This window comes from Balearica regulorum, chromosome 3 (genome assembly GCF_011004875.1).
Source record: "Balearica regulorum gibbericeps isolate bBalReg1 chromosome 3, bBalReg1.pri, whole genome shotgun sequence".
Classification (NCBI taxonomy): Eukaryota; Metazoa; Chordata; class Aves; order Gruiformes; family Gruidae; genus Balearica; species Balearica regulorum.
Window position 1 is genome coordinate 1,777,790 of NC_046186.1, and position 26,296 is coordinate 1,804,085.

A 26,296-nucleotide genomic window follows, 5' to 3' on the forward strand; every position below is an offset into this window, starting at 1 on the left:
CCAGGATCACAGTCGGGAGCCTGTCATGGGGGAGGACCTGGACACACTTCCCTTCCCCCGCGCAGGACCAAGTGTCTGGGGTCGTTTGACGGGGTGTATGCAGTTCCTTGCACGCTGCTGTGCCTTGCCCAAAGCCTGGTACCCAGCAGACGCTTCGGCCAGGACCATGCTCTGCAAATCACCTTCCTCAGGGGAAGCCAGCAGGGTTATATCAGCCCCATACAGATGGAGAGGCAGGGGAGGTATCATCCCCATGCCCCATCCCCTATAAGCTATGGGGTGTGAGCACCCAGGAGTCCAGGCTTAGCTTTTCCTTTCTGCAGCAGAGCTGCTTTTTCAGACGCTGGCGATGCTTCTCCTCCCTCCTCCTGGGAGGAACTCAGGCATCCTCTGGCTGGATTTGGGGCACACAGTGATGAGATTCAGGCTGCTCTTAGCCTTGCTGGGGTACCAAATACCTTCATCTCACCATGCAGAGCCATTTGAGATGGTTTCCCACCTGGTTCCCAAGGTCCTCGTGTCCTGTGGGTCCCATGTCACCTCTTCCCGCCCCACATGCCAGCCTCTGATAGCCCGTGAGTCTCAAATGGCAGAAGACACCCACACCTGGGTGAGGGGTTGGAGCTCAGAGCCTTGCACCTGGGCATCCTGCACCAGACATCAGAGAGGAGGTGATGGAGACTAGGTCCTTGCCTATGTGGTGGAGTCCTCTCCTGAAGCACCATCCCACAGGCACAGCCAGAACTTACAAGGGGAGAGCACAAAACAAAGGTTTGGTGCCTTCAAGAAACTTCCCAAGAATGCATTTCATGGTGCTTGCCAGACTCTGAGGGCTGAGATCTGGACAGACCTTCTGCACCTGATCCCACCTCTCCTGTTTGAAAAATCAGATACAATCTCATCCCTAAATCCAAGCCCAAGCAAGACCTGTGTATGAGTTGCACCTCCTGAACATCAGAGGATGCCTGAGTGTCCTTCAGAGCAGACACAACAGATGTTGCTGAGTTGCTGGTCTGTACGTGAGGGAACAAGCACCCGTCTCTGCAAGGTGACACATTACAGACCAAAGCATCCTGGAAGTACCTCCAAGACACCAAGCGAAGAAGCGAATCTTCCTGCCACCAACCTGCTGCCAACTCTGGGAGTTTTTCCTGGCTCGTGCATCATTGACACCATGCAGGGACAGTTCTGCCGTTTAATGTCCTTCCTCCAGTCCGTAGCCTCATGCTGGTTTCTCAGAAATCGTAAATTTGGGCAAGGTACCAGCAATTCATTCACGGGAAGCTGGCAATGGTGAGCAAGGGGTGCGGCTTGAGCATTGGGCATCATAACTAGCTGGGGCTTCCACGGGGAACCAGGGGAGTGATTAAAACTGTTCAGGGACAAGGATGCCACGTGAACTCCAAAACAGTATGAAAACCATGTTATTCTGTCTGCTCCTCCAGCGTGCAGACTATCTGTGCGTGAGAAACTGTTTGGGCAAGGTGGACAAGTTACGTCTGAAGCAGAATGGTTCATCTTAGAGAGTGTGCAAGGCACCCAGTGTGTGTGAGGTATGAACCTCATAACTATAGGGGAGTTTTAGGGTGCAGAGTCTTGCAAAGGCACCTGCAGACAGGCAACTGCGTCAGTAATGCCACAGAAGACCAAGACTGCCTCAATAATGACATCAGATATAACAAATTTGAGCATAGATGGAGCAGAACTGGGACCAATAAGGAAAAAAACGTAATTAGGGGAAGATTGTTTGGACTGAGAAAAAGAGGTACTAAGGCAGAAATAGTAAAAAAAAAAAAAAAAAAAGGAATAAGGTATGAAACCAGATAAGGAACACAGGAGGTTGCCCAGAGAAGCTGTGGCTGCCCCTGGCTCCCTGGCAGTGGTCAAGGCCAGGTTGGATGGGGCTTTGGGCAACCTGGGCTAGTGGAGGGTGTCCCTGCCCATGGCAGGGGTGGCACTGGATGGGCTTCCCACCCAAACCAGTCTGGGATTTGATGATACTATGATCTTTCGGTGGTTGGAGGATGGATGCCTATGGACAGTGGTGGTGCTGACCTGGGGGCCCAACCACAGCGTAAACCAGCCCATTGCAATTCCCAAACACCATCAGGTATGTCTTGGGAATACCACCCAAGGAAGACTACCAAGGCAAACGTAGCAGAGGGAATGACAAATAATGTTGGTTTATTATCTTGGTGATATTAGTTTGTAGGATGCTTGGAAGATAACTTCTCTGCTTGATTTGCCCATAAAAAAATGAGGTTCCAGGCAAAATATTGTCCAGAACAGTGTAAAAGCTACAGAAACCATCAGGGATCCAGCAGAGCATCAAACAGGAGACAAGTAGTTGGGAGGAACGGTGCTTTGTCTCTAAGGCATCTGCCTTTCCCCTTCGCTGAACCCTCTCTGAACTCATCTGTGCACATGAAACAGGAAAAATGTGATCTAATTATATATTCATCACCAAACATAATAAGGGCTGGGGCCAAGTCCCAGCCTCCATCTCTTGATCCTGTGAGGAGGCAAAGTCAGGAAAAAAAGGAGGGTCTCTTGCTGCAACTACAGATGGAAAAATTAAAAGACAGCAATAATGAATTTGCTTTATCCAGAGTAAGGCAGTAAAAAAAAGACTTAAAATCACCTCTGATCATTCCTGCAGACCACTCAGGGTGGATAGAAAATGAATCCAAAGTTCTTTGCCAGAGAAAGGATGGAAAGGTGGAAATTGAATGGAAAAAGGAAAACCTTCTGCATTTTTTTATTTTAAAATCTTTCCATTTGGAGTATTATTATCACAGCTAGCTAATGTCCATGTGTGTAACACAATCCCTACCAGAGAAGGCGAGGGCCACTGCAGACCTTCCTCCTCGTTTGCCCATGACATCGTCCCTGGGTGATGCACGCTGGCTCTCCTGGCTTTCCGCAGGGCCATCTCAGCACCTTGGAGCCACCCCAGCACATCCCTGCGGTGGTGGATCTTCAGTACCAGACACATACGTGGTGATGTGAACAGAGAAACTCTACCGAGACCAGAGAGATGTTCATCTTACGGCACAAGAATTGGTCTGTCACATCCCATGTGGAAAACTTGTGCAGGATTGCTGGTTCTTTGCTTCCCTTTAAAATACCGTTGGGTTGGTAGCCAGAGCACTCAACATCTCCATTCAACCTAAGGTCCAACCTCAGTGTACGGCTGAGTCCCATCACCCAGACAACTGGATTTAGTCTCAAGCCTTGGGGATGCCCAAGCCTGCCAAGGACTGCTGCTACCTGGTGAAACGGCAAGCCACGTGCTTGTCTTTGCAAAGTCCTTCTCAGGAATCACCTCCATGTTTTTAGGAGCGTTTTCACCACCCAAACACTTGTTGAAGGTCTTGACACCTCTGCTGTTGGTTCAATTCTCTCAAAAGTAAACAAGCAGCAACAGGCATGGTGGCTCGGTCCCTCCGGGATCTCCAGCATCAGTTTTTGCTCACAGCAAACTATTTCCAGCCCTCTGTTTCCAGCGTTCAGTGTCAGGTGAAATGAAGAACATCCCAGGCTCCTTCATGGGGAGAGGTGGGGCCGGAAAGTGCGTGGTCGAATCATCATGACCACCTTCCTCAGGGAGTAGTAGTCTGTGTCTTTCCACGAGTACCACACGATACCGTCCGGCCCCAGGATCTTGCGGTTTTTAATGGAGTATCGGCCACCCTGTGATGCAGAGAGAGAAGGATGGTCAGGCATGGGAAACACATGGAAGCATCATCTGGATGGGAGCATCAGAAAACCAATTGCTCTGAAACACTGGAGCAAAAAGCTTAATGATGATGCAGTGAAAAGAGCATGTAAAGCCCAACATTTTTCAAATGTTCCCAATGGAGCTGGCATCCATCTGTCTCAGGCTGCGTGAGTCACCCATACCACAAGTTTCCACCACGCGGTCCCAAGCCCCAGCGTGCGGAGGTGTCTCAACACTCGTGTCTGGCCCATGGCACTGAAAAGGTTGGACTGCCTTGGTGCCCAGCACTCATTTTGTTCCCTCCCTGGAGAGCAGAGGTTGGTCAAGCCAGGAAGGACTGCTATGATGTGAGGACCAGCAGCCTCCTCCCAGCCCTGGACCTCATGTGCTAACATCTGCATCTGCATCCCTCCCTTTTACCTTGTAGTACACCACATTGAGGTTGGACAAAAAGCACTGGTTGGAGAAAAAGCACCTTGTGTCGTCATCCCTCCATTTTACCTTGTAGTACACCCCGTTGAGGTTGGAGAAAAAGCACTGGTGGTACCACCAGCCTCCATGGGAAATCTCGGCACAGATGTTCCCCGAGTCGGGTGTGCTGAAGCTCCTCTTGTTGTGGTACCAGGCAAAGGAATCCTCCACCGTCCCGCTGAACCCGTCCACGTGCAGGCGGTAGTAATTTGCCTCATCCTCAATGCTGCAAGCAAGAAAGGTGGGACTGCTTAATGGGGAGTGTTTGAGTCTCCTTTCCAACCCGGATACTGCATTCCTGGTGTGGACAGCTAGCAATCATCAAGCTGCTCTGGCCAGGCTCCCTGCTATGATTCATCACCTCAAGAAGCCAAAGATGTTGTATTTTTCCCTTTTGTGGGATGTGCATGGTTTTGTCATGACTCAGGGCACGTGTGATAGGGCTGAACTGGGCGGACCGTGACTCTAAAACCACAATAAAGGACTGCGGCAGTTTTGGCAAGATGGTCCCTCTAATTACACAGCACTGCCTCCTCCCCACGCAACAAGCTGCTGTTCACCTAGACTGAGCTAATTAGCAATCTGCCCCTGGGCTAGCAAAGGCTGAAGGTCACCGCCATTGCACGTGACATCTAATGAGAAAAGTTGGGGTGACCATTCAGAGCACACATTTGCTGGTGGAGGATGCTCCACAGCACATTCAGGCAATGGGATTTTTTTCCAGCAGTTTTGGAGTCTACTCAAATCTTCAGGTGTCCACAGTCACCCACAAGCATTTCCAGTAAAGACAGGGAAGGAGTTCATCTGGGACAGTCTAGACAGACTCGGTCACCCCTGATTAAGAAAGGATGTGACTGATGTGGTATGGATAAATAAAAAAAACAGAGGAGGGGAAGAGCTATAGAAAATAAAGGACATCATTGCATCAGGTCCAGCAAATAAAAGCCATGAGTAGAGAGGGTAAAAATCAAAACACAACTCTAAACCAGGGAGATGCTTGAGGACTTGTCCAGCAAGACCACAGGATTCAAAATCTGTTTTTTCACATAGAGCTCAATAATTCTGACAGAAAAAATACCCCTAAGCAGCTAGGGACCATCCAATGGGTCCTACAGCTCCTTTCCCCTGGGGCTGTGGATGTTGGCCATGGCTGAATGACACTGCACATTTGCTAGCTCACACCCAGGCTTCAAGCCAAAGCAAAATTTGGTGGTAAAATCCAGGTGAGGAAGAAAGGATAGATAACCTGGGCCCAGTCTGAAAAGCTCTCTAGAGTCACTCTGACCTCAACAGAGTTCCCATGCCTGAAGGTCTCCCGACATTGAACCAGTTGCATCTATGAGAACCAGGGAAGGCCATCCCACTTTCTACCTGAAGACCTGGTAGAAGGCATGCTTGTGCTTGTTGTTCCAGTCCTCCAGGTCAATGCGTAGAGAGTAGTCCCCTTGGCTCGTCATCTTGTGGATGTTCTCATTGCCCAGCCAGAACTCTCCATTGAGGTCCCCAAAGCCCTCCTTGTACTCGTTCCAGGTCCGGTTGAAATCAACGGAGCCATCCTGCCGCCTCTGGATGACTGTCCAGCCCCCACCTGCCAGGAGGGAGATAAAATGGGAGTCTCCAGGGAGTATCCAAGGGTCCCAGACTGGTGTCACCTCTGAGGATCCATGTGTCTCCTTGTCATGCTTCCTCCCACCAAGAGGCAAAATACAGTGTCAGTTGCTGCACAGGGATAAAACATGATGCCCGTCATAGCTCACGGAAAAGGGCTCCCACCTCTCCCATGTTGGTTCATGATGGTGTTCTCCTCTGCTGACTGTCAGAGGCTCACTCCAGATCTTAAGGTGGTTTTAAATGGCAGAGAGATGGTAGCTTTTGGGACGCAAATGTTTTGGGACTGGAACAAACTGGAGACCCTGGAGTTTGGAGATTATTATGTACTGTTCCTGTGGCACCACAGAGGCACACGAGCTCTCCCAGTATTGTCTCACTGTCTCCATCTGCTCTCCCATCTGTTCCAATCCCTCTCTCCTCTCTCATTTTATTCCAATACTGTAAGCTTGGGGTGGGGGGGGGGTGGAATGGGGAACGGGACTGGGGCCATCTTTTTATTTGCTGTTTGTACAGCCTGTCACTCTACAGTGTCCAAGATTGTGTTGATGGTCATGCAAATAATAGTAATGACATAACAGAGACCACATTGTCTGAACAGCCTGTTTCTTAATGAGCACGTGCATCCCAAAGCTGCAATCACCTGTAGATACTACAATAGGCGAGATGCCTGAGTAAGGGGGAGCTGAACCCCTTCCTCCAGCGTGGGATATGTTGATGTGACACGTGCATCTGGGTTGGAGCAGATCCGTGGGGCAAGGAACTGACAATCCATCACCCCATTTCCCTGAAAATTGTCATTATTCTTCCAAAACTCAAGTGTTGCAATCTGATTTTGTGCCTTGGGATGACAGCAGTGTGCCCTGTACGGATATTTAGACAGCAAGGAGGATCTACCTCTCCCCTCCTCACTTCAGCACAGCTACAATTAGTGGTTGCCCACACATAGCCCTCTACTACCGGGACATGCTCCAGGTCCCCCTCCCCAGTGACCAGCTGCTACTCCAGAAGGGCTTCTCTTTCTTAAGTCCTGTGTCATATCCCCTAGTGTTTATAAATATCTTGGATGCATGAGAACATCTCAAAGAGCAGTAAACATCTGCATTTAGGCAACTGAATCCCAGCCATAACATCTGGTTTGAGCTATTCATCCAAACCCCTTCTATAGCCAGCAGAGAGGACGAGTCCTCTGTCCCTGGAGAAGACCCCTCCTAGAGATGCTGCTCTCACTGACTATAAAGTAACTTGGAAATAGCTCGGATGAGACACAACTCTCAGGTTAGACAAATCCCACCCAAAGCTCTGCTGGAAGTTGTTGTAGGTGCCTCCCGCAGTACCTTCGGTGTCCATCTCACACAGCACTTCAATAGGCATCCCTCCGACTGAGGGCATGATGCTGTAGACCCCAGATCGCCGGAGCCCGTTGTAGTAAACGGAAGCGCAGTCGATGGGGCAGTTCCTGGCATGCTTCACCTCTGAGCAAGAAAGCAGAGAAACACGGTGTTTAGTGCACGGCATGGAAGAAGGGGCACGAACCAAAACCAGCATGGTTTTCATGCAATTGTATTGCAGAGCCAGACCAAAAAAAAAAAAAAATCCTGGATTCGGAGCTGCTTCTGAAGCTGCAAACCTCTGCAGCATGCTGGCTTCACACCTGAGTGCAGTGGCTTATGAGTGATAAGGTTCATTAGCACAGATCTGCACTTAAGGACGATGTGGCTGAGGAACGGTCTTCAGTTCAACTGGTTTTTTAATGGCAATACAGAAATTATATGTGTTTTGCCAGGCTCAAGTTAGATTACATCTCACACCAAAAAGGTGCTATATGTTGATAAAGAATGGGCTGGTTCTCCAGCAATGGTCAGTGTAGATAATAGCGGAAGGATTTTCTTCTCCCAAACTTCTGATGTGGGTTTTGTCTTACAAGGAAAGGGGATCAAAATCATTCTGGAGAACCTAAAGACTTTTTTAACTGGGATATGTCAGATGGTATTTATTATACCTGGCACCAGCCATCTACACTTCAGGCAGGCGATCTCAGCCGGTTTGTAGAGAGTTGTGCAGAAGGCAGCTCATCCTGGTTTTACGTGGAAGAGGAGAGAAGAGCGGCTCTCCCTGTCTCCCTCCATCACCTACTAAAGAGGCTCAGCTGAGTTGTCTGCACAGAGCTGCATGGTGACATCTGAGATGCCCTGGGGCATCCTGACTGGCTTTCAACTCTCCCGTGTAGGTCCTCTCGTGTATCTGCCAGGCTTCAACGGATGTCTTAGATGCTCCAGAGCATTTCAGGTGGCACTGGGTGTCAGCTGAACTGAGACTCTAGTCATAGCAGTGGAAAGAGCACGCTGAATTGCTCTTGGTCCATGCACTGTTTGCCTCGTTATCTTAAATATCCAGCTCATGTGGGGACACACGTATGTAGACACCCAACATGAAGCATCTTCATCTGCCAGATGAGCCTCCCTGGTGGGATTTTTCAGAAAGAAAGGCACAAAGGCAACTCACACAGGCAGCTCCCCTTCCTTTTGCTCACACAGCTGGACCAGCCTGAAGCACAGCATGGCCTGAATACCAGACTGGGATCTCTGGGAGAACCAAGAGCCTGAGACCATGCTTGGGAGATTGCCCTGCCATGAGGCACACAGAGAGGATGAGACCACAGGACTGGCAGACGATGAAAGCTCCTTGTGGATGGGAAAGTAAGCCCTAGGAGGAATGACAGATGAAGAGCTGCAACATCCCAGCCCACCAACTTGAGAGCGTGGTGGCACGGAGGTCCCCCTGCAGACAGATTGGGGACGTCCTGTGAGTGCTACTGCAGGGGAGCGTGTGGGAGAAACCAGTTGTGTGCAGCAAGCAGAGGTCAGGGAGAGGCTATCTAGACCCAGCAAACATCTGCGACTGCAGGCAGAGCCCGATCATGCCTAAAGTTAATGAGCTAAAAGTGCTGCATCAACCGGCTGCACTTGGCCTGGCATTCAGAGAAGTCACCATCCAGTCACGCCAAGTTATTGAGATGAATCCCAGCTCTGGCTTGCAGGTGGTAGTCATGGGTGTAGACATCAACTCTGATGTCCTGGTTTTGCAGAGCATCTCTTGCTCAGGGCTCAGAGGCACCTGGAAGCAGGTACCAGTGGAGCTGCTTATGCTACTTCCTCCATGAGATGGATGGCCAAAAGAGCTTTAAACAAGCGCAATGGAAAAGACTTACAGTAGTTGGCTCAGGGGAGAAGTAACATGATTCTTCCCCCCCAGACATCACCAGATCAGATCAGATCAAGCTTGATAGGTGAAAGCCATTAGCAGTTCAGCCGTGCGTGCTGCCTGACTCATCCCATCCAGCCCACTCCTCGATGGAGAAGACAGATGTTGTCCCTAAAGTCCTCAGCCACAGTTCATGAAAGGCTGGAAGACTATTCAGGAGAAGTATCACTTCATCCTTCGGGATATCTGCTGCAGGAGATGGGATTTGGGGCATGGGGACCAGACCAGCACATCTAGTCTTGTTTTCTTGAAGACCATCACCCCCTTGCCATGGACAAAGAGACTTGAACAGGTTGAAAATGCAACTCAATTTTCCTTCCAGCATCTCAAGGTTGAGCTTTGTAGACCCTGATTATGGTAGGCCCTGGTTAAAATGTTTTCACGGTAGTGGGTTCTTTGGCAGAAAATGGGGTTTTAGTCAAACCGAACCTTGAATTCTTTAATTGAAAGTTCCCATGTTTGCTAAAAAACAAAGAAAACATTCCAAGGACTAACAAGGAAAACAATCAGAAACCTGGCAAAAATTTAAACACATTCATTAAAAAAAGAGCGTGTGAGAAAGAACAGAAAACAGCTGTTTTTCAAAGTTGAAGAGTTGCACCAAAACCCTAATTTCGTGCTGTGAATTTTTGAGGAAAAAATAATGTTGGTTTTTTGGTGGGGTTTTTTGATGGAAAACCAGTCCCTGGAGCTGGGAGGAAGGCTCACGCAGCTGACTGCAGGTGGAGTGATGGTGGGAGCAACGCCAATCTGGTTGTCAGAGCCTGAGCTTGTCCCTGAGAGCATCTCACACCATCCATGGAGAGAAAAAGGAGCCACGGAGGGACAGGACCCCTCTCCTAGACAGCATGGGAACCATCCCCAGAGGCGTCCATCGCTCTGAGGAGCCCTCCTGGCTGCCTTGCAAAGGCAGGTTGGGTGAGATCAGACTCCTGGCCAACGCAAAGGGGATTTAAAGCAGTTTTCCCACAGCCTTTTCCTTCAGTTCCCCAAAAGAGAGACTGTAAGGGTGAAGCACCCCCTCCCACCCAGCCCCAGCAGCTCCCCATCACCTGGATGGTGCATCTCCTCCTGCAGCCTCATCTCGGCGGGGCCAAGGCAGGTGGGATTGCGCCAAGCCCAGTCGGTCAGGACGGAGATGTTGTTTATCTGCGCCTGCATGTCGTAGAGCAGCGTGGCCTGGATGTGCTGCAGGGTACTGGCCTCGCTGTACCGATGTTCCAGGTCCTGCACACGTTGAGCCAGGCTGTGGTTCCGGCCGGCCGCCTCCTCGTGCTGTGGGCAGGGAGAAAGGTGGGATGGGGGGATGCCTGGGGACCGGCGTGGAGCTGGGGACATGGCCCCGGGACACCCCCAGGGATGGGCAGGCAGGGGGGCAAGAGGGCAGAGGAGCAATCGTTGCATGCGCCCCGTGGAGACCAAGGACCCCAAGGACGGTGTCTGCACCCTCACCCTGCGACCCCGCACCAGCCCCTAGCCCACCGTGGGAGCCATGGGCAGCTTGATATTCCCAGGTTCTGGTGCAGGCAGGGCATGCACAGGCAAGCCTAGGGCTGCAAGAGCAAGGCAAGCGTATAGGGTTCCTCTCCAAACACCCTCCAGTCTGCAACCCCGTGCAACATCCCTCTACATATTTCGCAACCACAGTTGGGATCTCTTCCAAAAAGCTGTCCAATCTCCCCTTGAACCATGTAATGTTTTTATAACGTTATAGGGAGCTCCACAGCTTATCTGCACGTTGCGTGGTGAGCCATCTCCTGCTCTTTGGGCAACAGCTGTCATCCTGCAAATGGCAATGACCACATCCGTGCTATGTGAGGAGTGGGGGTGAAACAGGACCCCAGCCCCTTTCACGACCCTTTTGCTGCTTGTTTTTAGGATAGCCAGTTTCTGATCCTATGTAAAATATACGCACAAGCTGGCGGGAGATGCCCGCAGCTCATACCAGGAGATGGGCACCCCGAGCCCCACCAGCACGCACAGAACATGCCCCAGACACAGTCTCTGCAGACACGCTCGCCTCTCTTGTTCAGTGCTCCCTGCCCATTAGATGGCAGAGCAGGCCTTAAACTGCACCTCCAAAATCCCACAGCAGCCTGGGAACACCCCCTCTCTCCCCGGGCAATGTAACAGCTCTACACCGTGCTCCCGAATCCCTCCCAAGGGTCCGGCAATCCCAGACCCCCATCTGCAGTGGAGGGATGCTGGTTCTCCACCAGCACTGCCCTTCTCTGTCCCCTGATGGGGACATCTCTTCCTCCATCACCCGCTCAATGTCACCGCCTCGGGCTCACAAGCCATCCCAAGACCCTGAAAATAAATGAGTTTATTTTTCTCACCTCCTTATCCCCAGCATCAGGGGCAAATCTGGATTTTCAGGTGTCCGTGCAAGCTTGAGGTTTATTAAATATGCTTGGGGACACAGAGATCTGGCACTTGACTCATCACTACCTGCAAAACTGCAGTCGTGCTGCTGAGGGTCGGGGATTTCCTTCAGCTGAAAGGGGTCTGCACACCTAAAATATGTTTTCTTCCCTTCCACCTGCCCCCAGGACCCAGCTCACACCTCGGTCCCCGTTCCTCCCAGGACATGTCTCAGCTTGCTCTTCCCAGGAGATGGCATCACTGCTGCTGGGTTATTGTGCCAATAACTAATGGCAGCTCTGTAACATCTGTCCCAGTGCTGCCTGAGCGTTGCCTGCACGGCCCTGGTAAAAGCCCACCAAGCCTGCCTGTACCCCAAAATCCAGAGCAGCTAGATAGCCAGGGGCAGCAAAGTGGGGATTACGGCGTGCAACAACACGGTGCTTTCCTTCTCAGGACTGCAATGTCTCTGGCTCCACCATAAATCAGCCGCTCCCCCCAACCTGCTCTGTGAGCCGTGACTGATACCGGCTTCTTCCAGCTCCCTTCACCCACGCATCAGCTCTCCAAGTAAACCCCATGATGCTTTCTGCCAGACAGTCCCCTCCTCCACAGTCGATACCTTTTTCTCCTGCTGCTGATTAAAAACAGCGCAGCCAGACCACCTCGACGGTGCCCTGATGCTGCTCCCTTCATCGCATCCCTCTGCTCCGGTGGGACCGGGGCTGTATTTTTGCACAGCGGGGTCCTGCTCTGTGCATTACCCAGCCGTGCAAATGGCTGGGAACGCACAGGGAGGGCTGGGTGAGGGGGTTCCTTTTGCTCCCTAAATTGTACCGGGAAGGAGGGAAGCATGGCAGAGGTGGGATCAATCTGTCTGAACCAATTTGGGTGTCCTCGTTAGCCCGAGAGGAGCTGTGACCTGGAAGAGCCTGTTGCTCTCCCACAGCTCAGAAAGGGATGCTGAGCTCAGAGAGACATCTCCGCTCGGACAGACAAGCCCATGCTGAGCTCCCGGAGAAATAACTGACGGCAAACCCCCGGGAGACCAACCAGCAGCAGCCTGATTTATAAAGATGGATTAAAGGAGCAACAGCTCCTCGGTAGGAGGAACGGAGGTGGAGGAGACCTACCCAAGCTGACACAGTGGGGAATTTGGCAGGGTGGCTCCCGGGAGATGCAAGGGGATGCAGGAGGAAAGCAGCTTCCCATGCTGGCCACAGACTTTGCTTCTTGCTTTCTCCCCCCTCCAGTGCTTGGAGGGTGAGAGGACATGCTCACTGCCATCAGCTAAACTCTCCAGATTTTATTTTATTCCTTCTTCTTCTGGGCCTCCCATCCCTTTATTTTTTTAGACTCATGGAAAAAAACTGACGTTGGAAGAAATGGCTGGAGGTTTCCAGCCAACCCCCCCCGCAGAAGGTAGGACCAATTTCCAAGCTGGAGCTGGTTGCTCAGGGCCTTTTCCAGTCGAGGTCTGAAATCCTCTACAAATGATCTCAAAAGATCCCAGAGGATGTCCCCTTTCTGAGCGCGGCGGTATCTTGGTGGCACAGATGTTGCTAGCACTGTCCCCCAGGTATGAACCACTTGGAGACACCTAGGTAGGACCTTGGACCTGGCTGCTCTGGGACACCCAGGTGCACCCTGTGTCCCTCTGGTCTCCTTGTAGGGTGAGGAGCCCAAAGCAGACTCTTCTCCTTCAGAACTACTTGCCTGGACTCCCACTGAGGAGAAACAAGCTCTCCCAACTCATCGCATCCTCCGGTAGACATCCAAGAGGTCCCAGCAGCATCTGGATCTGCATTCACTGCTCAGATCTCTACGGGATCGACTGGATCTCAGAGACCCCCTTGCATGGAGGCAGGCAGGAGGAATCCCACCTTTTGGTGCTGCACCAGGAGCATCCCTGTTCACCAGCTTCTCCCCAGTGCCAGGGTATGATGTGAGAGCATCCGCTATCTGCCTAAGAATGACTCAGTACAACACCACCACCCCCCCCAGCAAATAGCAGGAAAACGAATAATAAACTAAAAAAATGACATAGAAATTCCCAGGCGGGTGATAAGGGACACAATAAGGAAGAGAAGAGGCTTCAGCTGCTGCTGGTGGACCAGGAAGGGACCTGCCGGGGCATGGCCTTGGAGAGGGTCCACCCAAACCCTGCAGCGGATAAGAAGGGGGAAACATGATTATCAGGAGTATTACGGGCTTGTGGGATTGTGTGAGACTTATGATGGGATGTTTAGGGGAAGGGCTAAAGGTGAGGAAAGGAGGGGGTGTCAGGGTGGATGAGGTGGAGAATGAGTGTAGGAAAATGGAAAGATGAGGGAGATAAAAAGGGCTGTACACCAGCTGCCAGCCAGTGCCCTTGTTCGACTCAGCCTGAGCACCACAGTCTGTCTTCTCTTCCTGTCCTGCCCTTTCCTTAGCTTATTTTTTTCAGTGTAATTTCACTTTCTCCTATGTGTGAGTGCTGCAGGGTCTAAGTGCCACAGGGTTCACAGGTCTAGGTCAGGGTGTACATGCATGTGCGTGGGCATATCCGTGTCTATGTATGTATATATATGCATATGCATACGTATATGTGTACGTGCATGTGTGCGTATGAAGGGTCTAAGCACCAGCAGCTGGAAAGACCTGGGAGTGTTTGTATTTCCCCAGTAAATTTAATTGTGTGTATAACTCACTAGCAAACTTCATGTTGGACCAGCTGGCGAGCAGGAGACCAGCAGGGTAAGGAGGTGCAGGATCTCAGCATGGATGTTAGATGGACTGAGAGCCCGTGCTCCACATCTAATTGCCTCACCTGAACAATGAATGTCCTGTTTGAGGCCATCAGCTCAGCTCCCTCCACAGCCACCACCAGGCAACCAGCATCTGAGTACATGTCATACTGATATTGCAAGCTCTTTTTTGAACTTTTTTTTTTTTGTTGTTCTTTTTGAATGGTAGGGGCTGGAAGGGAACCTCTGGAAATCACCTTGTCCAAACCCCCTGCTAGAGCAGAATCACCCACAGCAGGTCGCACAGGATCGTGTCCAGGTGGGTTTGGAATCTCTCCAGAGAAGGAGACTCCACAACCTCTCTGGGCAGCCTGTCCCAGGGCTCGGTCACCCTCACAGGGAAGAAGTTTTTCCTCACGTTCAGATGGAACTTCCCATGTTCCAGTTTGTGCCCGTTGCCCCTTGTCCTGTCACTGGGCTCCACTGAGAAGAGTCTGGCCCCGTCCTCTTGACCCCCACCCTTTAGATATTGGTAAGTGTGGATCAGATCCCCTCTCAGCCTTCTCTTCTCCAGGCTAACCAGCCCCAGCTCTCTCAGCCTTTCCTCACACCAGAGATGCTCCAGGCCCCTCCTCATCCTCGCAGCCCTCCGCTGGACTCTCCCCAGTAGTTCTCAGTCTGTCTGGAACTGGGGAGCCCAGAATCTCTGGAGGGAGATTCTCCTCCCTCTTCCCTCTGACTCTGAAGAGACCCTGCTACAGACAAGACACTTTGCCTTTAGATGGGTCATTTCAGAGCCTGGAAATGAAGAATGGATGAAGAGCATGAACACTGCAGGGAAAACATTTAGTGCATTACTATCCATCTCCCTCCTTGACTCTGAGCTGGAGAGGTCAGTGAAAGAGCTGCAGCTCCAGGTAGCACAGAAGTGTGTTTTGGGGCCAGCAGGATTGGGGGAGAATGGATTAAACAGTCCTAAGGGACAGAATGCAACCAGGGGATGGATGTGGGAAGTTGGAGACCAAAGACCGATTGCACCAGCTTGTTCCATTACAAGTGCAAGGAGAAAACGGGAGAAGGGCAGTGGAAAGCGGGTGAGAAAGAAGTATGGGGGACAGGGGCCAACGCAGGAGGAGGGACCCTGCGTGGGGGGCACCAAGTGGGTCTGCCTGAGCACGAGCACCCATCCGGACTCACGTGCCCCTCCTCCCTTCCTCCATCGCACCAGGAACATCTTGCTCCCACGGAGACGCCCACGGTACAGACGCCCACCCAACACCATGGCCATCGCAGCGTTCAAACGGCCCTGCAGCCTCCGGCACGGCCTCGGTCTCCCCACAGGGCTGCTTGAAGGAGACTTTCCAAACCAGAAGCCCAAGGGGGAGGTTGAAATGAAGCCAAATAGAGAATAAATCAGCCCCAGAGCCAGACTGTATCAGACCTCATCTCCTCCTGGAGCAAAGAGAAGGGTGCTATTCACCCAGCGGTGCTGGGTCTCTTCCAGCTGACACCAGGACATTGCTGCCGGTTCTTCTGTGCGCTTCATCAACAGCCCGGTGAGGTATCTTGGCTGGGAAATGACTCCTACGGCCAGAAAAACACACCCTGCTCCCTCCCTGTTAGTGGCTACAGCCCTGTGCAAGTTGCTGCTCGCCGCTGCCGACAGCCAAGCCAAGTGTTTGCTGAGCAAAATCATGGGGCAGTGTCAAACATCTGAGAGCTTTGGAGGTGCCAGACAAGGTTAGAAAAAAATGTATTAGTGTGAAGCTTCAGGCTGCGGAGCCGGTGAACGGACCTGTGGTGGGATGAGCACCGTAAAGGAGACTGCAGGAAGGGTGCCGTGAGCTGGAGGTCAGGGCTTCTCCTGCTCAACCATAGCCATCAGAGATGTGGTCCTTCACCACCCACCCCAAATTCCAGATCTAGTCCGGGAACCAGCTATGGGCAATGGGGTGGATCAGCAACCCCTCCTAGGCAGGTAGCACAGATAAAACGCTGAAGGGTTTGTGGCTAATGTTAAGAAAGATCAGCCCTGGGAGGCTCCTGAGCCGTCACAGTCGGAGCAGCTGGGGTTTAATGGATATTCCAGCCCACGGTCAGAACATCATATGCTTCACCGGGTGTCCTCCCCCTGCAACTGCTGGGAGCTGGAAGGGACAGTGGGAAGGGACTGTGGACACCTGCATGGAGAGGGTCTGCAAAGGGCAGTCCTTTACCTGGAGCTCGAGGACTTTGATGCGGTGCCGGTGGTTCCTCAGCTCCTCCTGTAGCTCCGAAATCAGCTCCCGCAGCTCCAGGACCTGCTGCTTGCGCTCCTCATTCTCATGGAGCCAGTAGGACACCTCATCGGTGCATCGAAACATGTCTGGGCATCGCTGCTCGTCCCCCTGTGGCAGCGTGGCCACGATCTTACAGCGGCCGTTGGGCAGCACCTGGTTGCTGTACTCCCCACACTGGATCAGGCCCGTGCCCTCCTGGGGACCCTCGTGGTCTCTGTATGCCATGGGCAGGGATTTCTGCAGCGAGGGGCTGCTCAGCACGGCCACAAGCATGAGGGATAGCAAACCTGCCCTGGCAGAGCTGGTGCTGGGACAGATCTTCATCAGGCAGGTGAGGATGGTCCCCAGGGATGACCCCATGTGTCGCATCATCATACACCGTCGGGGAGAAAGGTGGAAACCCCCAGGGCATAACACCAGGTCTTCTCCCGAGAGCTAGCGGGCGAGGTTGCAGCTATATGGGAATAGAACATCAGCAGGGATCCCAGAGCTCCCACCAAGGAGGTCACTGCAGCTAAGGGACCTGACTGTCTCTATAGAGCATCCTCCCCAGTGTCACCTCATGGCCACCAAGCTGGGACCAGGTCTGGCAGGAGCTCCTCCACTCTCCTGGCCAGGGTCCACTGGCTTTGTGGGCTGCGTTTCCCCTTCTGCCGAGCTGCTGGTTGGCTTGGAGGGTGCTGAGGTCTGGCTGGGGGTGGTCAGCCCCTCAGGCAGGGCTTTCTGCCCACACAGGACCATGCACAGGAAGGAGCTGTCTCCCCTGGATGGGGCATCCTGCTATGGCGTCACTCCCTGAAATGAGAACCAAAGCAAGGAGACAGGTGATGGAGAGGAAGGATGAGCAGTCAACCCTCCCCACCATGCTGCCCACCTGCAGCAAACCGACAGGTCCCTCCATCTTGCCCAGCCCCAGAGTTATGAAGTGAATGGAGTCCATCTACATGGGCAGCCCAGACCACCAACCCACCCTTGGGCAGGGTTAGACCACCAACCCATCCCTGGGGCAGTCTGGATGGGCCCTGACCATGGGCTGATTGCCCCACATGGGCTCAGGTCCAAGGGGGCATGGAGGGATGGTGGCCTGGCCACCATCCAGGTGAGACAAATATGTGACTCGATCCCTTTTTTCCAGAGAAATCAGGCTTCCCTTGCAGACAGAGCTGCCCTCTGACCCCTGCCCATCACCAGGGCTCCCAGCCACGGCATCATGCTCTGGGTCTGCTCCCAGGTTTTCTCCCAACCAAAAGCCATCCCATTGCACTCCGGTGAGGATAGGGAACTGGGAGGGATGCCACAGCTCCCCAGCAGCACCCCAGCTCCCAGCAAGCAGCATCCCAGCTCCCAACATACCTTCAAAAGTCTTGGCCAGGCTCTCCAGCGACGAGAGCAGAGAGCAGCGAGCACCGACTGGCCATGAGGAGCAGGGTGTGATGTAGGGGACACTAAATGCTTATTCCCCCTGATCCTATCACCACGCTATAAATAGGGCCGAGAGAGCCGCCGGTCTCAGACAACGCACGGGAGGGAGGAGCGCGGGTCCCGGCGTGACCTTATCAGCGTACGGGGGATTAAGCCCGTGCCTTGGCAGGAGGACACAGCTCCTCCGTGCCTAAAAAAACCCCAGTCCCATCCCTGGGATGTGTTTCGGGGACAGGGCAGGTTCATCCGATGTACAGTGACCTGCCGCAACCCAGCAGTTTTGGGGGAGATCTTCCCAACTTGGCCATGGACGGGGGCTCAGGGCAGGGAACAGCTGTCATTTATTTTATTCACTAGCCCAGGGCTTCCTCTTTGCTTTTGCAAGGGAGTAATGTCAACAGGCTTGCTTAATTACATATGCTAATTATTCAGCCATAGGAATGCAAGCCAAAACCAGAGATTTCCGAATTGCAGAAAAGCTCTGGTTGTTGTTTTTTCTTCCCTTAAGGTAAAGAGTTTACAGATGATATTCCCAGAATAATTCCCACAAAGGAGATACTCAAGCCAGCTCAGATGGCCTCCAGAGACAGAGGAACTGCCCAGAGAAGGGGAGCTTCATTAGCAAATGTCTGCTCGGGTGGTTTGGAGAGGCACTGAACCTCACTGGTCCTCCAGCAGCTATCCCAGATGGCGACTTGAGTATCCTTTGGAGGACCAGTTGGTGACCAGTCACAAGTGGTGTTCCCCAGGGCTCAGTACTGGGGCCATTTCTCTTTAACATCTTTATCAATGATCTGGATGAGGGGATCGAGTGCACCCCCAGTAAATTGGCAGACAACACCAAGTTCATTGGGAGTGTTGATCTGTGGGAGGGATCTGGACAGGCTGGATCCATGGGCCAACTGGACGAGGTTTAACAAGGCCAAGTGCCGGGTTCTGCACTTGGGGCACACCAACCCCAGGCAACGCTACCGGCTCGGGGAAGAGTGGCTGGAAAGCTGCCCGGAGGAAAAGGACCTGGGAGTGTTGGCTGACAACTGGCTGAATGCGAGCCAGCAGTGTGCCCAGGTGGCCAAGAAGGCCAACACCATCCTGGCTTGTACCAGAACCAGCGTGGCCAGCAGGACCAGGGCCATGATCGTCCCCCTGTACTCAGCACTGGTGAGGCCACACCTCGAGTGCTGAGTTCAGTGTTGGGCCCCTCACTACCAGAAGGACATTGAGGTGCTGTAGCGTGTCCAGAGAAGGGCAAGCACATGGTGCAGGGTCTGGAGCACAAGTCTGATGGGAGCGGCTGAGGGAACTGGGGGTGTTGAGCCTGGAGAACAGGAGGCTGAGGGGAGCCCTGGTCACTCTCTGCAACTACCTGGAAGGAGGGTGCAGCCAGGTGGGGTTGGTCTCTTCTCCCAAGTAACAAGCGATAGGACAAGAGGGAACGGGCTCAAGTTGTGCCAGGGGAGGTTTAGGTTGGAGATTAGGAAAAATGTCTTCCCCCAAAGGGTTGTCAAGCCCTGGGACAGGCTGCCCAGGGAAGTGGTGGAGTCCCCATCCCTGGAGGGATTGAAAAGACGTGGAGATGTGGTGCTTGGGGACATGGGTTAGTGGTGGGCTTGGCAGGGTGAGGTTAGTGGTTGGACTCGGTGATCTTAAAGGGCTTTTCCAACCAAAACAATTCTATGGTTCTATTCTATGATTCTGTGAACTGCCAACTCCATGGGCAGGACCCTCCTGCACTGCTGGTGGCCCCCAGCAAGGCTGGAAGGAGGACATGGGTCTGTGTATGATAAGGGGATGACACAGCTTGCATGACACCCGAACATCCCGACCATGGTGGGGCCATGTCCTGCCCCGGCCTCCCCACAGCTGGATCCAGCCCAGCAGATCCAGTGTCTCCTCCCCTGGGAAAGATGAAATATGAGTTTACGTCTAGGGTTAGGTAGAAGAACTAAAAGCCCAGCTGGATCGCCTGTCTACAACCGGCTCCCGGCTTTGCTTTTGGCTTGTAAAAATGTTAGGCGAAGGCGTTTTATTTGTTTTCTTTGTCTCTGCAGGGAGTTGGTCGGGGCAGAGCAAGGGGGATGTGCTGCCTGTGAGTCCTGCCAGCTGAGGACACGATGCTGTGCCCCTGGGCTGATTTCTGCATCTCAGGCATCTCACACCTCATCTTGCTGGGGCAGGGACCCAGATTGCTCTGAAAATCACACCTCTCCACACATGCTGCCTCCAGCCAAGCCAACCTCTGCTCTTTTTCAAGCGTGGCCACACTTTTGCTTCAACAGCCACTTGTGGGAGAGAAAAATAAGGCTGAAGCATCTTCCCTGGAGCTGGCAGGAGCTGTGCCAGCTCAGCAGGCAGCCAGCCTGGACAGCAGTGCTGGGTAAAGCAGGAGCACAGCACGGAGAGTGACCCCGAGATCATCCCACAAAGCTCTGACGGACACCAAGAGAAGTGCTGGGTGAAGGAACACCATGGGCAGAGGATGGGAACATGGGGCTGGGGGCAGGGAGGACCCAGAAAAAGGTCATTGCAGGGAAGGGAGGAGTGGTGGTCCATCTGGACGTGATGGACATGAAGATCTTTCAGTGCTGACACTTCTTTTTGGGCTGGATCCCACCACTGCACCAGCAAACCCCACTCCACTGCTGCAAGAGTTGTTCCTCTGGCCAGACATAGACATTTGCCCTCCAGGCTTGTCCTGAGCCACTCCAAGGCCAATGGAGAGAAAAATGATGCGATGGTAGACACCGACATGGCTATAAGATGAATTGCACCCCACAGCCGTCTCCTTATGGGGCAGTACAGAAGGGGATCAGGGCAGGGGACCAAGGGGAACATCTCGCTTTTGAATCCCAGCCAAGAGCTCCTCCACTGCGATTAGCTAAAGACCAGCTTTCCTTTATTGCACATGAGTGGATAGGCATTTAACGTGCTTGTCTATAATGAAATCCATTATCCTCATCTTTCACGGAGGCCCTGCAGTTCTGGTTCCCCCTTTTCATGGCCGGAGGTGGTGGGGGAGAGGAGGTGGAGGAGGGATGGAGCCAGGTACAGCCAGGTCCTTTGTGTGACCACTCAGGAGGCACTCTCCCCGTAAATATTTGGGCTCCTAAATGGATCTGACCTCCCCCCTCCAGCCACTTTCCCTTTCATTTTCTTTTCCCCATTATCCTCAGAAAAAGAAAAAAGAAACCTCGTCCGGATCATTAGCGTCAGAGGCGGAGATGGGCGCCGAGTGCCACATGGAAGAGGTGAACGTACATTTCGTTCAATGCCCCTCAAGTGGCATTTTGCTCAAGGCTGCTCCTTCACAAAGGGAGATGTGAAAATGGTCCCCGCTGGCGGCTCACCGCTGGCCGCCCTGACAGGGCTCGATGCAAAGCTGCCTCTTCAGGGAGACAAAGTGCGGCCATTTCTTCTGCCTTCGATTGATGTCTGAGTTGTTTGGGGAGCATTTAGCAAAGAGGGGAGGGGGGCACTAAATGAGAGAGTCTGGGCAATGCTAATAGAGATAACAGCTCTAAAAGACCCAAGGTTGAGTGCTCGGCGTTTGGTCTGCCTGTCTTCAGCTTCCTTCCCCGCTGCTTGGGGGACATCAGCTCCAACCCCTACATTGATCCTGGATTAATTGAAGCCAACACCAAGACCCCCAGCTACCCCGTGGCCAACTTTTTTCCAAAGTCATAGATGCAGATTACACCACCCAGCTGGTTTTCAAGCATCCCAGTGAGTAGCTGTTGTTGAGCACCCGTCTCCCCAACGCGGTGTGTGGAACAGCACCTTGAAGCCCGTGGCACATCCATTGTCCCCTGCCGCAACCACACCTTCTTCTGCTTCCTCCCAAATGCAGGAACAGACAACATTTCCATCGGCATGCAACTTCTTGTCTTCCCACTCCATCCCAAATCCCACTCCATCTGCTCCCTGCTGTAGTTTCTGGAGAGACGAGGTCCCCACCTCACCTAGGTCCTTCAGCCTCTCTTCTGCTTGATGAACCTGTGGCCAGTCTTCAACAGCTCACACCCCCTTGGTGTGCAAACAACCTACCAGCTCTCTCATGGTCTTTCTTTGAAGGAGAAATGTCAAAAACTCACAATACTTCTCCATTTCTTGTTCCTGCCCAATGGAGTGAAGAGATCGCAGGTGTCCGTGGATAACTCTCCATCCCTGACCCTGCCTTGGTCTCCTGGAGGAAAGGACAATCTAACCCAACTCTACCCGCCCCAACCTCTTAGGATTGCAATGACCCAGATTAGATCCCACCACTAATACCAATAATCAGTGATTTGCTGTGAAATAATCAGCAGCAAGAGGCAGTTCAGAGGTTCCTGAAGACCAGGGAACCCCAAAATCAGAGGAAACTTTAATGCTGCTCCACTGCCTGTGGCCACGCTCCACAAATATCAGCAAAAGCTGTACCCTGAGGTACAGGGACCATGGGTTTCCAGGGCTCACGCTCTCTGCCAGCCCCAAGCCCTGAATGCAAAACTGCCCCGGGATGCCCTGCCCCGGGTAACCCCTGCCCGGGGAGGGTAAGGGGGGGGCTGAGAGCATCAGATGGAGATTTAGGATCCAGCTGGAGCTGGGGAGCTGCTTGTGCTCAGGAAGACACCACAGGTCTCGGGGCCGCTTTGGGATCCTGCAGAGATCCGGCTCTGCCTGGGGGCTTTGCTAAGCGCCTTCGCCCTTAATCCTCCCCGAGAGCACCAGCCCTGGGCAGCAGCAGCATCTCAAAGGGGCGAGCGAAGCTGCTCACACCCCTCGGGGCTGCTCGTCTCTTGGCTCCCTGCAGCTTCCCAAATCCCTTTCCCATCCTCTCGTCTCTCCTGCAACTTTAGTGTGTGATTTAAAGTGAATTGAAGTTGCACAGAGGAGGAAAACAGGACATGGCTGAGTGTCGCCGGGCCTGGAGAAGGGGCTGGGTGCAGTTCTCCTCCCACGGGACCCCGAAACGCAGCGTGAGCTCTGGGTTGCAGGAATGAAGTCCCTGCTGGGCTCCTAAACCCTGCTGAAAGCCGGCTCCCCCCCTAAGAAGCCGTAATCCCTCTTAGGGGCACGGGCAATAATCGGGGATTTGGCTCCGAGTGTGCAAATGTGTGAGTGTGTGTGTGTGCGTACAGCACGTGCGTGTGTCTGTATATAACTGGCTCAAAGAGAAAAGAACGGCAGCGTGAATGAGGAAAGAAAATGCTGAATTGGAGAATTTGGGGTTCCTGGCCCCACCTCTCCTATTGCCCTGGGGATGCCCCTGCCTTGGGCCAACCACCTCCGGGCCGGGTGTGCACTGGGGGATGATCCGGTCCCGGTCCTGGAGGGAGGGCAGGATTTATCCCCGGCACTTTTAGCCAGCTGGAAGTCAGGCAGCTCCTCCCAGCCCGTGGTCTGGGCTGGCTCTGCTGACACCGGCGAAGGAGTAGCATCCCAGGGACACCTCTGCATCCTCGGATGGGTGGCAGGGACCTGAGGAGCTGCTCCAGGCAGGAGAGGTGTCCCCAGGACATCCCCTCGAGAGAGTCACAGCTGTGCCCCTACCCCAACCAGGGATTTGCTGATCCTGTCCTTCCAGCCCAGAAAACAGGACAATTTCCAAACCCAGGAGTTGAAATGAGATCAACTCAGTCTAAAAGCAAAAAGTGCAATATTTACTTATTTGGGTTTTTTATTACCAGCAGCTGGAATTGAGTGGAAGGTGCACCTCAGGGAGGGTTTCCCATGCAACACACTGTCTCCCCCCACCAACAGCCGCTTGTGTCCCCAGCCAGAGGGGCAGCTGCCCTCTTCCTGCCCTCCCCAGCTGCTCTGAGTGATTTCAAAACAGTCCACAACCAAGAGAGCTGAGCCTTCACAGAGAAAATGGACTTATTCCTACCTGATTCCTGCTGGGGGTTGCAGCCCCAAAACCCCGTGACCATCTCGCTGTTCCTGCAGCATACTTGCTCCGGGACACCCATGTTTGTCCTGTACTGGGGATGTCCAGGGATATTTTTGATTCGAGAAAAATAATCAACTCTATTTCCCTCAAAAACTCTTAATGAGGGGGATATAAATTGCAATGGATGGGGGTCAGGACCATTAGCTTCTGCTTTGCAGCTCTGTGCTTGTGGGAATGCTGAATGGGGGCATGGACAGGGTTGTGAGTCCTGGCCATGCCTGGTGATACCTGGTGATGTCTGGTGATACCCTGGTGATGTCTGGTGATGCCTAATGATGCCCTGGTGATGCCCTGGTGATGCCTGACCTGGCACACATGAGAAAACCAGGTGCACCAGAGAAAAGTTGCAGTGGTATTTGTTTATTCAAATCAAGGAGATTGATGTTGTTGAGGAAAATCAGGACAAACAAAAACCATAATGTGCTGGGCTCATCTGCCAGATCAGCAACTATTTCTGCAGCCTCCTCTGAGCCAACTTGGTCCTCACGAGGGAATGCCATCATTGATCCCTTGGAGGGCTCCGGGAGGAAAGAAAGACAGGCGTAACAGGAATAAAGCCTCAGCCCTTCAAACAACTCAAGTAATCTCAGTTGTGACAGCCAAGACAAGCCTGACTCCAACTTTCCAAAGCCATGGAAAATCAAGCTGCAGACTCCTACCATAATTTCTAAAGGGATCAAGGCGGAGCTGCAGGATAGGGCTTCCTTGAAAGGGTTGGGCCAGTTGGGATGAATTTGCTTGCTGGAAAAATCAAGGTGAGAAAGATGAGAGAATTTTGGAGGTGCCAGAACATGCTGACATTTTCCAGTCTATCAATATTTGGGGAAATTCAGCCACCACAGGGGATAAATGTGCCAAGAGGTGCTCAAAGAGTGATGTGCAAACCAACACCTTCCCTAGAGAGAAAACTCCACAGTCCCAGCTGCACGTCCCAAATGACAAGCTAGTTTTCAAAGGAAACTTTGAGAGAACAAGCCCTCTTGCTCCCTCACCTGCTTTTCCAGGCTGCCTTGCTGCAATGTCTTTTGGGGTCATGCACACCGTTTCCCAGGTGCAGACAGCCCTTCACCCGCCCTGTCTTTGGCTCTGCTCACCAAGTACATCTTCACCGAGACCTGGTGGAAGCATCCCCAGCCACTGCACCGTGGCCACCCAAAGCCCTTTCACACCAGCCCAACTCCCCGAGGCTCTGGGTCCCCATCACGCTATGCTTGGTGCAAAACCAGTGCCACATACCTTGTCCTGGTGCAAGATGTGCTGCTGGTACCCACCAGAGCATCATTTCTAAGGGACACGAGGGTCATGAAGGATGATCAGGAGCTGCTAAGCAAGGCAAGCATCCTCCCAAACACTTGTGCCGTTGGAAATGTTGCTCTGATAATTAAAAGTGAGGCATTTCTTTACAGAGCAGGGAGATGAGATGTGCAGCTCCCAGCCAAGGGATGCTGTAGGTGCTGGAAGTCATTTGGCTTGAAGGGAACACTGGAAACGATTGTGAAAAAGAAATCCACGGAGGGCTATTAAACACCCACAGATTGCTCTGGGCATGTGCTGCTTGTCAGCTTCTCCTCCTAACAAGCACAAGTTGCTGCAGTCAAGATGCGTCCTTCACCATGAACTCAGAAGAGCAGCAGAAACAAACCTGTTTCAGCTGAAAAGGCTCTCGTTCCTGCAGGAGCTCGCTCGGGTGAAGGGTTTGCTGCAGTCTTGCACGGATCCTGCAATTATAGTCGGTGCATGATCTATCTATCTGGTGAGGTGACGTGGCTCAAGCTCTTTGCAAGTATCAGGAAGAAAAGAGAATGCCAGAAAACACCTACAAGCAAAAATATCAGAGTGACATCATTCAGATCCTCAGCTCCCTTTATTTGTCTGTTCCTAGAGAAGTCCTCAATTTGGGTTCAAATCAGGGAGAATCAGGCTCAATTATAGATTTTAGCATATAAATAGTGCTGAGGAAAAGGCATCAGTAAGCTCAGGCAGAGCAGCAATGAGTACCAGTAGTTCACATGCCACACAGCCATTTATTTCTTCTGGTTTAGGTCTGATCCTGCTTTTATTAAAGTCAGTAGGAAAATCAGTTGACCCCAGCAGAAAGGAAAAGGACTTCCCTCTCTGCAATAAAACCCACATGTGCCACGTCCCAGCCAAAATAAAAGGAATTTGGGGTTTTTGTTTTCTGGGGTTTTTTTTTTTTTCTTTTTTTCTTCTGCTGGAGGCTGCCCTGGGCTGCTCTTGCTATGGACCTCAGCACCTTCATGTGAACTTAAACCTGGCACCAGGTGCCTGCTGGGCCAAGGAATCGGTGGTGGGATTCCCAGAGCTTCAGAGCTGCTCTTGCTCCTACAGTGAAGCTACAACAGACCATCAGCAGTTTTCTTCAAGAGCAAGGTGCATGGCTCGGTGGGTTTGGAAGGGATCCCTTGACCAAAGCCAGCTGGAAACCACACCTCTGGGTGTCCACAGATGTGATCACCTCCATTTATGTACCCAAAAAGGCCCTAATCCGATG

General features: G+C 52.6%; 1 protein-coding gene across 1 annotated transcript; it reads right to left on the reverse strand.

The window, feature by feature from the left end:
- Positions 1–2,813: 2,813 nt before the first annotated feature.
- LOC104642758 (techylectin-5B) lies at positions 2,814–16,793 on the reverse strand. Its single transcript, XM_075749846.1, has 6 exons — positions 16,371–16,793; positions 10,117–10,339; positions 7,138–7,275; positions 5,564–5,780; positions 4,223–4,418; positions 2,814–3,693 (listed from the first exon to the last, which is right to left on the reverse strand). The coding sequence occupies exons 1-6, from the start codon at positions 16,791–16,793 to the stop codon at positions 3,547–3,549; spliced, it is 1,344 nt and encodes a 447-aa protein (XP_075605961.1). The 3' UTR covers positions 2,814–3,546.
- Between the last annotated feature and the right edge of the window lie 9,503 nt (positions 16,794–26,296).

Excerpts from the sequence above, each read along its gene's own strand:
- LOC104642758 (XM_075749846.1), bottom strand. The coding sequence starts at position 16,793 with ATGGGGTCATCCCTGGGGACCATCCTCACCTGCCTGATGAAGATCTGT. Across the intron at positions 10,340-16,370 it reads TCAAAGTCCTCGAGCTCCAG|CACGAGGAGGCGGCCGGCCG; the intron begins GTAAAGGACTGC and ends CCCTGCCCACAG. Across the intron at positions 3,694-4,222 it reads TCAACGGGGTGTACTACAAG|GGTGGCCGATACTCCATTAA; the intron begins GTAAAATGGAGG and ends TCTGCATCACAG.